The 15,221-nt window shown below is 40.1% G+C and overlaps 1 protein-coding gene across 1 annotated transcript in view; it reads left to right on the top strand.

The window, feature by feature from the left end:
* The window catches only part of LOC120900112 (serine-rich adhesin for platelets), a 257,168-nt gene that overhangs the window by 231,108 nt on the left and 10,839 nt on the right, over nt 1–15,221 (top strand). The window contains exons 3-6 of the mRNA XM_040306717.1: nt 1,873–2,058; nt 8,732–8,947; nt 11,922–12,113; nt 14,493–14,534. Coding sequence (XP_040162651.1) covers nt 1,873–2,058; nt 8,732–8,947; nt 11,922–12,113; nt 14,493–14,534 — 636 coding nt within the window. The remainder of the gene's footprint in view (nt 1–1,872; nt 2,059–8,731; nt 8,948–11,921; nt 12,114–14,492; nt 14,535–15,221) is intronic.

The raw sequence follows: 15,221 nt of genomic DNA, 5'->3' as shown, positions 1-15,221 counted from the left end.
TCAAACCACCGCTCTGACTCACTATCTGTCTCCTTCGCTTCGCCTGAACCACGTTTGCGAGCATTGATCAATGCGTTGTTTGACTCTTAGTGCTTAGTTCGTACAGCCCCACGTGCTCACAGACCACAAATTCAGAAGCAACAACACCTCATACAGCCTGAAGGGGGTTTCCCTGAACAATTGCTGCTTGTGGGTGCTGCTTATGATACTGCCGCTACTCTCTACTGCTGTGCTACTCTACTGCCGCCGCTGCTGCTGCTGCTGCTCTTCGTACACACGGGGGTTGAGAACCCCCGTCATTATGTTTGTGTGTGTGTGTGTGTGTGTTTTTGTGTGTGTGCGTATTTTGTCGCTATTCATGTTTTTTTTTCTAGACGCCGGGTAGTAGTGTCGGAGCTACAGAGCGAGCGGGCGACCATTGGAATTCCGACATTCCAATCATCATTTATCTCCCCATTTACCCTCCATCCTCACTAAAATCGTTTCCATCTCACCTGTATCTCACGGGCCCTATCAACCCGTTTCACTTGGAGCCATCTCCATCCCCCTGACGGTGGTTCAGTTTTTCAGTTGCAGATCTTTGTCCTTTAGATCGGTTCCCGGGCACCGTACCCCGGGACCAAGTGCAATAGTTGGGCTTCTCGATGTGTGCGGTGATGTAGCCCACCAGGCCTTTGCGTGTGTATGAGGTGCATGAGCCTAGTTTCCTTCATTTGCTACCATGGTGTTGTTAGTGTTTTTATTTGTATAGAAGATGTTACACATTTAGCAGGGGTTTACCTCATAGAGATTTTGCGCTGTTTGCTTACCGGTGTGTGTATGTGTGTGTGTGTGCCTTATTTTAAGAGTCTATAGCGCGTTAAGGTATAGTAACGTCAGTTGACGGAACATAGTTTAAAGTTTTTATTTTGTTTGGTGTTCATGGACGTATGCATCGATCCCTACTTCCTCAAAAACAAATATAATTCAGCAGAACCTAAAGAAAGCCGCGATATGTGTGTTTGTATAACGTTTCTAATAGATCCGATGCATACTTAGTAATCCCAAAAATTAGACACATTGAATTGGATTGAATCAATCTAGAAATGAAAAACCTATTCACTTTCATTTAAAACGCGTACATTTAGGCGTAGTACGCTTCAGAAATCTTCTTCTGAAGGATATTTTTGTTTTACCAATTTCGTACAGTTTCTTTCCTATTTTAGTAAAATTTTGATAGTACTTTATCCCAATTCTTTTAATTTTAGTTTTTTTGACTACATTTTTCATAGAACACCACAACAAAACAAAAACAAATAGCAGCGCCACCTGGTAGCAAACAGCGAAATCTCGTACCACTAAGGACAATTACTACCCTTTTTTTCTCAATGTCGCAGTACACACACACACGCAGGCGCTTGTACATCCACATACACTCGTGTTTGCCTCTCTAACCCTCCTGCCTCTTTACCTTTTTTACGCCACCGAACCCCTATTCCCGTATTCTTCCGCCAAACAATGCGTAAATAAGCGCTTAAGCAGGGCGTTGGCTTTGCAAATTGATGTTCCTTTCTCCTTTGCCTGATAACGTCCCCACAGCGAGCACGGAGCAGCTCACTGATTTGCCATTCCCTTCCCCCTCTCCCCAAACCATCACCACAACCACCCGGAAACCATCCCAAAAACCATACATTGGGCGGGTTTACACACTAACTAAAAATGCTTTAATTCGTTTTTGTTTCTTTCTTTTTCTCTCTCTCTCTTTCTCTTCACAACCCTTTCCCACACTCATTTCGGCTGTTCCCCCTATTCCTTCTCCCGTAAAACAATGTTCAATAACCTTCCTCCTTAAAAATAAAAAATTAAAATAACTTCACCCCCCAACTGACACAGGCAACCAATCCCTACCTGGCTAGTATGCCAGCGAGCACCTACAGTCCATACTTTCAGCCCGGCCACCTGGTACCGACCCTGCTCGGTCCCGTCTCCGACCCGTCCAGCGTGTCCCAGCTGGGCCCGGTAGTGCAGCAGGCCGTCGTCTCGACGCAACAGAAAATTCCACGCTCCGACAGGCTCGAGGTAAGTGTGCCCAGTGTTCCACTGGTCGCTGGGTTCTTGTTAACAAAAATACCCCACCCCCCTTCCCCCCCACTAGAACCTACTTCCCTATGATAGCTGCGTTCGCCCGGGTGCGGCTTCCCTACGAAGCCGGGCCAATAGAATAAACCACCTAGTCTAGAAAATTACAACAAATGAACCAAAAAAAAAACACCCAAAATTCTCCCTTTCCCTTCCCACATTCCCGATCAAATCCAACCCCCCCCCCCCCCCTCCAAACTGTCCTTCGCTTCCGGCCATATCTCACACACCCTGTCTAGATAGTGTTTTTTTGAGTTGTATGTGAACAAAACCTTTACTGATACGTCCCCGCTCAACAACAAACCAAATCCCTCCCGTTGTTAGTTTGCCTAACTGTTCACTGTCGTTCCCGACCACTAGCGGGGGCCACTCATTTAGCTGTAAGATCTAGTGCATCCCATGTTTCCGCTCCAAGAAAATAAAACCTCCCGTTTTATTGTCGCATAGATAGATACATTATTTACTGCCCATTTTTCTTGGTAACCGTTACTCTTACTGCACCCACTCTAAATTTACTTTACTGTACTGTTTTTTTGTTTATACGTTCTTCTCGTTCACTCACGTACCGTACGCTACGTTTCGTCGTGTACAGTTGCAAGCGCTAAAGAAATGTTAGCAAAAATCAGACCAAATTTGGCAACACAAATTCGCCTTGATTGTGCTACTCGTATTTGTTAACGCAAGTGATCTGTCCCAGTAAAACACTGCCAACAAAACTCGTTGCCTGTTTAACGGGAAGAGATAAATATACAACATACAAAAGGAAGGAGATATTAATCTGAATGAAATAATCTGTATGTTTGTACAGTTACTACTGTTTATGTTTCTTTGTGCTTAACGTAGCAAAATAAATTTAAAAGCAAACTCACATTAGAGCTAACTGTTACATTTTTATATGGGGCAAAACAAAAACAAAACTCGTTGTGTGATTTGAATAGACAATTGTTCATTTGTACCAACGTGCGTGTTATAAATCCATGATTTGTTCAACCAACTTGCTGTAAATAATGTGTTTAACACAACTAATTTAACGAACCAGATTGATGTTTTTCTTTTTTTTTTTTTCTTTGTCAGTATATAATTTTGTTTTGTACATCTTTTTTCTTTCTGTTGTCCACTTTCGTGCTCAAAAACTTCGGAATGTGTTTTTGTTCTCTAATTGGATGTTCCATTCGTTTTCACCTTTGTTCGATTATGTAAGGTTTATTCGATACTCGATATTCACACTTATAAATATTAATACAATTTATACGCATATATTTATCCATATCTCAACTCAACTCAATGTCTTGTCTTGCTGCATCTTTCTTCTTCTCTACGCTTCTGCGCACGGTTGTCAAACGTTTAATTCATTTACTGCTCAACAATAACAAATAAATGCAACATTGCAATACACAAAACCCATTGCGTACGGAAAAGCAATCAGGAAATACTAATCGTACTGTAGAAGAACACAAAAAAGGATCGATTCTATTATTTATAGTTGGGCTCAAAAGTTAAAAAAAGGCTATACAAACGCGTGCCTAAGCTACAATGCCAATATTAGAACGAAAGCAACACTCTGGCAGCTGTAGAATGAACAAAACTTCAAGCGCTTAAATTTGAGATCTATTAGGCTGGACAGCGGGTACAGCCGAAATACGATCACTCACTAGAATAGACACCCCCAAACGCCCCTTTGCGAAAGCGCAAACAGTGAAAGCGAGATTCAATGAAGTTGCAAAATTTGCCCAAAAGTCACACCCGGAATGCGCGAGTACACCCCGCCGTGTGGTGTACATCACCTTTGGCAGCAAAACGTGAAGCGAACAAAAGCAACAACAAAAAAAGAATTCCGTGACATAACATCAGCCGAACAAAAGAGCATCGAGGCGGGCGCGTGCGGGCAACGGGCGACGAGCCCATTAGTGAAATGGACCGAACGGGCGTGTACGGTTCGAAACATAATCTGATTTTCATTTCGCATACAAATAAACATGTGACAAATCGACGCCGGCAAGCGTGAAAAAGCTCCCCCAGCAGCATGTGGGTGAACCTGTGTCTATGTGTGTTTGTGTGTGTCTGTGTGCATGTCGGATGCAGGCGGCAAACTGCACCGTCCCGGAACGTGCCGGAACGGACGAGGGACATTTGTTTGCCCGGTCAGCCGTGAAATGTGCAGCGACGGCTCGATCTGACCTACAATCGATTTGGCGCCGCACAGCACATGCCAATTCAGCATGCGGGTCTCGGTCTCCCGGCTGCCGTTTGTGCAGTTTTGGGGTGCACTTGGGGACGGTGTGTGGTGGGAAGGTTCACTGCAACCCAAGCGGCATGTTTCAATGGTCAGTTTAAATTACGGCGTGCGTACCGAGGCTGGATCATGGCGAGGCTTAGCGCTAAACTGGGATCACTTTTCATGAAGCACCAGGCTTCTCCATTAACCTATTGGAATTATTTTACTCGCATTGTTAACTGCCGGAAATTTTACTGATTGACGCTTCTTTTACTATATAATTACAGGGTTTTTTTTCAAAACATTGTACAATCAATTGTTTAGAACAGTAACACTAAAAAGTTGTACTTACTTCGTTCATTTTAGTGTTATTTTACCGAACCACCGGGCGTCTCCATCGGTGTCAGATAGTTGTTTTAACACTTTGACCGCCAGCCTGACGTCACAGTTTTTGAGTGAGCACGTAGCGCATGGCAAGAGAGCGATGAGAGCGACAGTTTCTCGGGCCATTGTTATCACTCTTTTGTTTCATTGCGATAAGCGGCGTAGCACATGTCGTTCTCGTTCTCTCTTTCCTACCTCATTCGTTCTCAAGAGAATCACTGAGCGTCAGATACAAAGCTGAGTGGTGAGCAAAGCCGTCATACGAAATCATATGACGCGGCGCTTAAAGTGTTAAATCGTTCCTCCATCCACGTTGCGTTCGATATTTTATTCATGCCATCAGTCATTGATCCCTGATTTCTTGACCGTTGATTTTATTGGTAATTAAACACGATACTAGAAACAGCCTACACTTCCTAGCCAGTAATTAATTATTAAGTACCACAGCGATACATCAACATTACGGGCCTGCTAAGTTGCATGATACCTCAGCCGCTGCAACGCCTGAATAGCTGTACCTAGCAGGCGAAGCACAGGAAAAAAGCTGCTCTACCACCCACCCACCCGGTAGCTGTGGTTTTTGAAAAAAGCTGCCTGGCTGCAGTTCAGCGAACCGCTTTTAATGGACTATAAATAGCTTCGACCACATTCACTCTGATTGAATGCCAATAAATCACACGCCAGGCGTTTGAAGTTTGTTCATCAGCTGCTAGGTGCTAGGCAATAGAAAAGCGACCCCCTGAATACGATACATAAGCGCTTTCGTTCTGTGTTTGCTTGCTATAGATAGAAAATTAAAGATAGAGTAGCATAGAAGGCCGATATTGCTGCTGTAGCTAAAAAATTAAGAGTTTAAACGTTAAACCAAACCACTTCCCCGTGCCGTGCGGGGTAAATACAGCAGTGCATTGCCAAGCCAAGCAGCATTTAGTTGTAGCTAGCCGATTAACCAGAGAAGTTAGTTTCGCTTGCGACCTGATAACCGCCGTTTCTCTCTTTGCTGTTGCTCGTTTTTGTTCTCTATGTATTTGTGTGATACAAACTGCTCACATCTCGATAATGACGCGATTTTAGAATAGAGTTAGTTTTTTTATTTATTACTCAAAGGTGTTCGGTGTTTTGCGTTTACATACTACCCGCTGTGTACAGAATAAGATAATAGTTTGTAAGATAATTACGTAGCAAACATAACGCAACGCTCTAACACATAACGATCGAATGAGATTATCTGAAACTGTGATGTAAAGCCGTTCAAATTCGTATCACTGTTCGAGCTGTCGGTTTTTTTTTCCTCTACTCCTTTTAAACACTAGTGAATGCACACGTTCGTTTACTTTCCATTAGCGTATGTATTTAGATAGATTTCTCTTTAGCTTTAGAAACACTTTCTATACCTCGTATTTTATTGCATTTTACACTGTTATTCAAATTAGTTTCATCACCGCTACCAGTTGGTCTGTTTTTTTGTTGTCAGTTTTAGACATTGACGGTTTAAGTTCATTTTGGTTTGTTTACCCTTATCCCGTATCGAGTAACATTGAAACAAAACCCTCGATTTAGTCAATCCATCAACATCAGATTATACTGTGTGTACTAAAAAAAAGGACGTAACATCCTTCTAGTGAAAATCGCTGTAAACCCCTTCTTCCATCACTTAGTATATTGCTGGTAAAACATTCAGTACAAAACACGCGTGTCATTCGGAAGCCATCGAAATGGTTTCACCTTTCCCCCCCCCCCAACACACAAACACAACCCCTTTCACATATTCCTCCCAATACACCGATTTCTGTTTCTCCCACTTTCTCTTTCTATGCCTCTTTTCCCTCTATTTCTCTCTCTCTCTCTCTCTCTCTTTCTCTCACTGTCTACTTCATTTTCTATCTTTCTATATCACAATTTCTTTGTCACACTCTTACATGTTTCGATTGTACCTTTCTCCCGTCGACCCATCCGTGCAGTGCCATTCATGTTCATTCTGTGTTTGTGTTCGAGTGAGTGTGTGTGTGCTCTTTCTGAATCCACAACCAAACTTCCACACACTGGAACACTATCACCCACTCACACAGACGCACCGAATCGAATATGCTCCCCAGTGCTGCGGTTCAATTATCTTTTCGTCTGAAGAAAAGTATGCTGCCCTGCAACCACTCCAGGCCCACGGTGTAAGCAGAGGAAAGCAACCCGCCCGTTACGAAACTACGAAACATCCCTCTACTTCCCTCCGTTAATGTGTTCACGACTTCAGTACTACCCCTTCCGTCGTCCTACTCACTGGTGTCAGCCTGTGATCCGTTCGGCTTGTTTTGCCTGCTTTGTGATGAATAATCATCAATGCGAGCGTGTTGTATAACTCTGCTCTCTGTGCTGGCAAACGGAAACGTTGCAAATCGTCCCGCCACACATGGCCAAAGAAGCCCAAGCTTCCGCTTGCAAATAACACAACATCATCCGATATTTCCCCTTTTTGAAAAAATGCAAAACAAGAATGATATAATTTCAATTATTTTTTTCATTTTGTTCTATCCCTTTGCGAACCTGACCTAAAACGAATACCTTTTCCGATCAACAAATTACTCAAATACTCAAAATCTGATACTTAAAAACGATTAAATTTGCCAAATAGTAATACAAACTGTGCTTATGCAATATCGATTGCATGCATTCAGGCGTTTTGCTACGAACAAGTCTAAATTACGGCAATTTTTGCAATAAATTGTTAAACAAATAACTAATTATTTATTTTCATACTTAATGCACCACAATAAATTTGGTGCAAAGTGTGACATACGCTAAGACAGTTTTGCTAGTAAACTGTAAATAATTTTTAATGGTGTATGCCAATTTCACTTAAAAATAAGTCCTTAATAATGTTGATCAGTTTTAAAATATCCTACTATAAGTTTACTCTCACCAAGAAACAAATCATCCTCTTTATTGGTTGCTCAGTATAATTTCGCAAAAACCAAATAAACCGTTTAGTTTGTTTTTTTTTTCTTTACGCGCCCTGGCACACATCAGCATTAAAATATTCAAGTCAAATTATTTCCTCTATTTTTCTATCGCTCCTGTTTTGAGTCTCCTTTCTGTATGAGTTTCTATTTACAATGTTCGATGCCACCTTATGATTCGCTTTGAAGCAACACCACCATACAGTTAATGCTAACGCGCGCCATATGAGATCAATGTGCATTGTTTTTTTGTTTATGTTTCTCAATTTTTCCAACACTCGGCTGCCTATTTTGAATTCTTTTCTTCAAATTCTACCCCAATTGGACTCTTGTACGTTTCTCGCATCCTTTGCTGGGGATGCTGCAAACGTGCGCGTGAGTACACGCAACATAAAGAGTGCAGTTTTCAAATCAATTTTTGCTATTTTCTTTTTTTTAATATGGCTTTTTGTTTGCTAACACAATTGCTGCTACTGCTGCTACTCTGCTCGCCCTGTTTTTTTTGCATTTGTGCCTGATGCTGTTCGTTTTGTTTATATGTTTTTTTTTTCAATTCGCTGTTTTAATGGCATTACAGTGAACAGCAAGCGATTATATACAGCATTATGATTGCAAAATATTTACTTTATGCTCACCTAATACCACCTACTACTACTACTACTACTACTACAACGTACTCTTGGTTTGTGCTGTTGTTTTGTTTTACGATTTTGCGTTGTTCTGTTGTTTTGCATTGCTCGCAGTTTTCTTAACACGTTATTGTGAGGCAATGAAAATAACTTTAGAACTAAGTTTTTACCCCACCACCTCCCCTTTTTTATGTATTCCTGTGCAAACAAAACGATACTAAAAGTGCATCTTATGCAAACTGCTCCAGCTACTAGAAAAAACAATACCCGTTTCCTCCTCAACTTACTATCCCATCAAATCCAATGTTGAAAACAACAACCAAAAACAAAACATGCAATCAAACCTCCCTCAAACTAACCTAACAATTAAAAAACAAAAAACCAACAACAAACAAATATGAAGACAAACATCAATTAGCCGATAATGTCTTTAGGTATGTCGCGAATTCATGCGCGGTGCCTGCAAGCGAGCTGAGTCCGAATGCCGTTTTGCTCATCCGCAGGAGAGCGTTACAACACACGAAGACGGTTCCGTCACGGTGTGCATGGATGCCGTGAAGGGTAGATGCGCTCGTGAACCTTGTCGCTACTTCCATCCTCCCTTGCACCTGCAGGCTCAAATAAAAGCAGCGCAGTCACGCGCAACCGCGGTATGGCTATTTAATCCAACAAAACAACAAAACCAAAAAAAAAAGAAAATACTTCTGATTTGTGTTTTTTTTTTCTTTTTCTTGTGTCGAGTCTTTTGTTTCGTTCATGTGTTTTTTTTCTGTGTGCGTTTCTGATCGTTTTCGTTTCGATGTGTTTCTTTTCTTTTTTTTTATTTTGTTTTATTTCGTCATTTTTCGCCATCTCTTACCTCACTGCCACGTTTGATTAGTTTTATTTGACTATTTTACCGAGCTATATTTTCCATTTTACTTTTGTTACATCTATAAATAGTGTTTTTATTTATTTTCACTTTTATTTGCTCTCTTTTCCATTCTTGCTTTAAACTTTAGTTCTTAACAATGGTTGCGTTTACTTTCCCTCTTTTTCTGTCGATTTTTTTTCATTGTATCAGCAATATGATGTTGCTCTTTATTAGTTTTGATCTGTTTCATTTTGATATTCATGCTATCGTTTGTTATTTTTTGTTTCTACTTTTATAGTTATAAAACTCATCTTGCTATCCACTTTTGTTTTCTCTCTATTTCTTTTCCACTTACACCTTATGTCTCTATCTTTCTATCACTCTCTCTATCTCTCTCTTTCTCTCTCTCAATCTCTCTCTTTCTCTCTATGTAACCATGTATACCTTACCTATCTCTACATGTGTTGTGTGTTTCTTTTTCTGCTCTTTCTCCTCTCACAAACCTCCCCCCGTTATTCCAGAGTGACACCAACTGCAACTACTATCACTACTAAAATAGAGAAAACAAAATCCGTCCACTTACTCAAACACACACACACACAAACACACCATCAACACACATTCTAGTTTGATCCCTAAACCAATGTTTACCATTCCATCGCCAGTTTGCCAGTTCGATATCCTTCGTGAAATAGTTTCACAGGCACCTTCCTAAATGTAGACTTAGAAAGTTCCAGACATAAAGCTACATGAACAATCGTCCAGAGGGCCCTCGGTATTTACTTTGCGTAGTAGTGTAGTTGTCGATCGTTCCCATAAACACACCACACAGCAACTCGAACAAGCGTACACCTCTAGGGTAGCTCCATGAAGAAGTCCTTCGGCAGCCAGAAGCAATGGCCCCCTACTCAGGAACTATAAACACAGTAGTCCCGTAGCATCCACAGCGTGACTCTCGCCATACAACAGTGCCGTGTCAGTAGTCGACACCTTGTCTAACAATGTTTCACAACTTTATATTAATAGTAGAATAGAAAACCTCCTCTGTTCATGTAGTGTACGAATAGTGTAGCTTTAAGGCAATGAGAAAGAAAGCAGAGGTGTACCAATACAATGTGGTTAAAATATCCACTCAAGAAATGTTGAACATAAATTCGTAATATTCTTCACTTTTACAACAAACTACTAGTGTTTTTTTACGTTCTTATCTATTGATTTTATTTAGCGCTTTAAGGCAAGCAGCGAAAGCCAAAAAAGAATAAAAAATTGCGCTCATTCTTACGTTCCTTTAATATGCAGTGATAGCGAGCTATTATGCTGGATGCAATAAAAACCCCTTTCGTTAAGCGCAAACGCTCGGAATGTTTGTTGTGAACAGCTGTACTGCAAAAAAAAAAACAAATATTGTAAATATTTACAACTTTCTTACATTCGATTTTGGCTGTTTACATCAGTTGAAAGTATTGAACAAATAAGTATTTTATCTGCCTTCCTTCCTTTACCGTCCATTGCGTATCTATCTCTGTGCTGCGTCTGCTCTCTTTCTCGCTCGTTTGATTTCTTTCACAGTCTACACGAAGATGTTTCATTTTGCATGCACTATTTTCTTCTTCTGTTTCACATGATTTCGGCATTGCAATATTCATCTATTCATCGGCGTACTGTGAATAAGTCGTACTCTAGATATCTCCGGACTGTGAAGGCTTACCAAACCACATCCACACGTTGCGAAATTGTATACAATACAAAAAAAACTACCAGCAAAGCGTTTGATAGTATATACTAAGATGAGTGTATTCAAAATGATTTAATACAAGTCTTACTACGAGATACATTATTTTATTGAAAATCAAAATATGGAACATCAGTATCGTTGCTATAAACTCGAGCACGTAAAAACAAAACCAATGAAATTGTTACACATTCTTAGACATTTTTAACGAGTAACAGCATCTGTTGGTTCGCAAACATGGAAAATAGTTGAAACAAAATTGCTTTCTTCTTCACAAGAAAACATCATCGAAATGAAAATAATTAATTTAGTGGTTAATTTTGTTTCGTCATTTAACTGCGTCTGCGTGTTATTGTTTCGTCTTTTGTTTCTTTCTCCTCTTTGTATTAGTTTCTTCTAGTCTAGTTTGTTTGCGCTTTTTATCCATTTCATCGTTGTTATTTTTTCTGTTCTTCTTGCGTTTTTCGTTTTCCTTTTCATTGTACCCTCTTCTTTGATGTGTGTTTTATATTTTGTTGATATTTTCTTTCCTGTATGTTGTGTTTTGTATTTGTTATTATTATCGAAATTTTATAGAAACATATTTAATTAAACCATTGCTTGTTATGCTTCTTCTTCTTTTTATTCTTTGTTTCAAAAATACACCCCCTTCACCACTCTCGGACACACCTCGGAACCGGTACACGAATCCAAACGAATCGAAACGTTGCAAACAAACATTAACTTAATTTGTACAAAAAACTACCTGCACTACTTACTTCTCTACTGCCCGACAAAAACGTACAAACCACACACACGAACAACCGAAATACACGCACACTTGGACGGCTTAACGATACGCATTTTGTTGAAACATTTATACCCGCTTGCCACCCAAATACGCTCCTGCGCGGTTGCATTATGCGGAACGCACATACACACACCACCTCAATACATATGCTCACAACACACATACACCTACAAAATACTGTACACAACACACCACCACCTGCTCTTTCGAACGCTGTCTCTCTCTCTCTCTAACCTAACGAATCATTAGACTGCACCCGTATCTGCTGCGGCCGCTGTAGCCGCTGCAGCCGCCGCTGCCGCTGCTACCATGGGTCCCCTCCAACCACCACCGCCACCGCCCGGGGCTGTCACTTCGACGAGCCAGCTGTCCATGTCTGGCGGCCAGTCTCCCCTGGAGGTTGGCAAAAAGCGTGCAGCTGATAGTGACATGATACAAATGGTATTGCCATCTTTATTTTTTTCTCTCTCCCTTCCCCTCCCCCTTAGTTTCGTGTAATTCCTTTCCTTTAGTGTTTTTTTTTTGTTTCCTTTTAAAATTTAACATTATCTTTTAGGGGTTTGTTCTTATTACGAGTTTATTCCTTTCTAATCCCTTAAACATGATTAGTTCCCGGTAACTAAAAACATTAGTTTTGTTGTGTTGTTTAATTTATTTTTTATTTGGACTTCCCTGTCAAAACTAATTAATTAATAATTTCATATTTTTTACTTACTTTAATGTTAAATGTTTAAGTTTACAGTTGGTTTTTTTTCTTTAAAATATTATGTATTAATTAAAAACAAACTCTTTCACTTCCCTGTTTTTCCATGGCAATTATCTCTGCTCTTCCCCCCGTTATCATCCTGACACTAACAAACGTACTACAACAATCAAACCACCCACAATACGAACTAATAATATTTGGAGCGGGCTGTTGGTGCTCTACTAACAATTTTAACCATGCTTTCCCTTTTGTTGCTGACATTAATAACGATTATCGATTTAAGGTCCATTCCATCAGTAAACAACGGCCACATCTTTACATTCGTTCGGCCTTTAGCGAACCACTGATTTTGTTCTGTTAGCGTTTATATTTCTTCTCTTTTGTTAGCTGATTGATACTGTTTTTTTTATTGTGAATGACACGGCATTCTCTTGTCTTGCCTTCACACGACAAGTTTGCACGATAATTATACTATATTATGGCGGTTTTGGACGAATTATTTCCCCCCCCCCCTTTTCTTTCAATGCTACGGATACCATCGTATCGTTTTTACGTTCATTGTTCACCTTTTGTTGCGTTTGATCATCCGCTATTTTGTAGTGCTGGTTTGTATATAGTATATACTTTAACTAGAAGAAGAAAGCAAATAGAAGTTATTCAGCAAATATTTTAAGCTAAAACATATTTCATCTGCCAATGAACCGGAAACAACTAATTGTTCGTATCCAAAAATCCAGACATTTGTCACGTTTCCAAACGATGGATGCTTGTCACAGATAAATCTTTGCTTGATATTGCTTGAACTTAATCAAAAGCAAAACTATATAGCTGTAATTCCAAGACGCGATACGAAATAAATTGCTTTTCCATATTTAGGAATATATTTTAAAAATATGATGGAAGCGTTCCTGGCGCTGCTTGAGCAGAGCAGCACACTGTGATTGCGGCCGGAACGATCTTTGATCGCTACTATGATTCCTTCTATCAATTGCTAACCATACTTACCACTATTGCAGTATAATCGTGTGTTGTATTTTTTCGACACAGCGGCTTCGAAAGAGAGAAACCTAGAGCAAGGATCGTATATTTTCTTAGGTGTTTTTTGTGCCCAACCTGTGTCTGCAAGTGTAGGATGGAAAACCAGCCCTTACTACCAGCCATAATATGTACTAAAAATGGTTTACCCAACACGAAGGAAATCCTCCGATCCCAGTCAAGCGCTCTCTATTTCTCCCTCTCTCTCTGTCTCTCTTACTCTTTCTCTCTATTGCGCGCGCTCTCTCTCTCGCATAGCTGAATACTCACCAACTTTAGTAACAGTAAGGCAGGAAGCAAGAAGTATTTTGCGCCAAGCAGCACCCAACCAAACCAATACCCCGCCCCGTGTTGTTACTAACACAATTGTTTACCACATCACCTCGTTGTATCACCAGTTCGTTTTAAGTTACCTTAAATAATGTTTATGGTTTTGTAGCGGTTACAAGTTTCGTTGATCATTTCAACATTTTTCTTACCTTAAGTATTGTTTTAGTAATTTGATTTTACCTTAGTTGATTTCTATATATTACACACCCATTGCGTATGCGTGTATGTGTGTGCGTGTTACCTTTCATCCCAGGACTAATGAATGTTTTCATTTTTCTCTTTGCTTTTTTCTCTTTCTCTCTCTCACTCTCTTTCTCTCTCTCTCTCTCATATCTTCCTATTGTCACATCTTCGTGTTTGTTCGCGTACGAAATGAATGAATTGTATACCTGTTGTTCGATCCTCCCCACCCTACATAATATGTCTCTCTCTCTCTCTCACAAACACACTCACAAATACTCGTTCCCGTCCTACAATATAAAAATGTTCCCTTTTTGATTTTGTGTTTTGTGTTTGTTTGATTAACTCACGATTTCACGTGAACATTTCTAAACCCAACCCACGCTCACCCACTCGCCCCTTTCCCCTTTCACTCTAACTTCATCACTTCCGTCTGCACCTTCACATTGCACTATCAACACAACAACAACAACTACTACTGCTACAACAACTGCAACTACTACAACAACAAATAATCATAAAAAAAAACCACAAACAAACAAAATCAACCAACCAACCCCCGTCTACAGATGGATATGAAATCGATGGGATCTATTTACTATGAAAACTTTGTAAGTAATTGTGCCATTTATTTCATTTTTTTAAATTTATTTCCTTTCGGTATTTTATTTCGTCTAGCCCGACGTTTGTATTTATATTTTTGCTGTAATTTCTTAAGTCTTTTGTTCGTCAGTTTTTTATCAATCAAATCCCCGGTATTCACGCTGATGATCAGTGTGATCAGCGGGACTATTTAGTAGCTAGTTCGCTTTTGGTTACGGTTAGTTTTAACTGGTCGCGTATTTCATTTATCCTTTCGATTGTTTGTTTATTGTTTGGTGATCTCCAATCGGGGTTTTTTGTGTGGACTCTGTAGAAGTTTAGCTATCTAAACTTGGGTGGGTGTATTTGAGGGCCCCGTTCGGTTGGCTGTGGAACGTTTCGATTTGGGAGGTCTTTCAATTGGACTATGTTTCGGGTGTTGGAGCATTTTTTCTTATTCTAATTTTTAGTTTAAACGAAACACGAAATGGAGCAATTTTTCGTCAACAGTACACACGTCATACTATTCGGTCATCTTTCTTCAAAATCAGAAAACTCCGATGCTCATCTAGCCACACGTCTGAATGTGTTAGCCAGTACACGAACCACTTTTACTATACACTCCTTCCTGTGCTGCCCTCTCGCGTTAGAAATAGTAATCCGTGTAGTCAAAGACTGACAACCTACTCACACGTAGCTCAACCCCTTGTAAAATG

Source organism: Anopheles arabiensis, chromosome 3 (genome assembly GCF_016920715.1).
Source record: "Anopheles arabiensis isolate DONGOLA chromosome 3, AaraD3, whole genome shotgun sequence".
In the NCBI taxonomy this organism is placed as follows: domain Eukaryota; kingdom Metazoa; phylum Arthropoda; class Insecta; order Diptera; family Culicidae; genus Anopheles; species Anopheles arabiensis.
The sequence above is the reverse complement of the archived record's forward strand: the minus strand, read 5'-3'. Positions and strand labels throughout refer to the sequence as shown.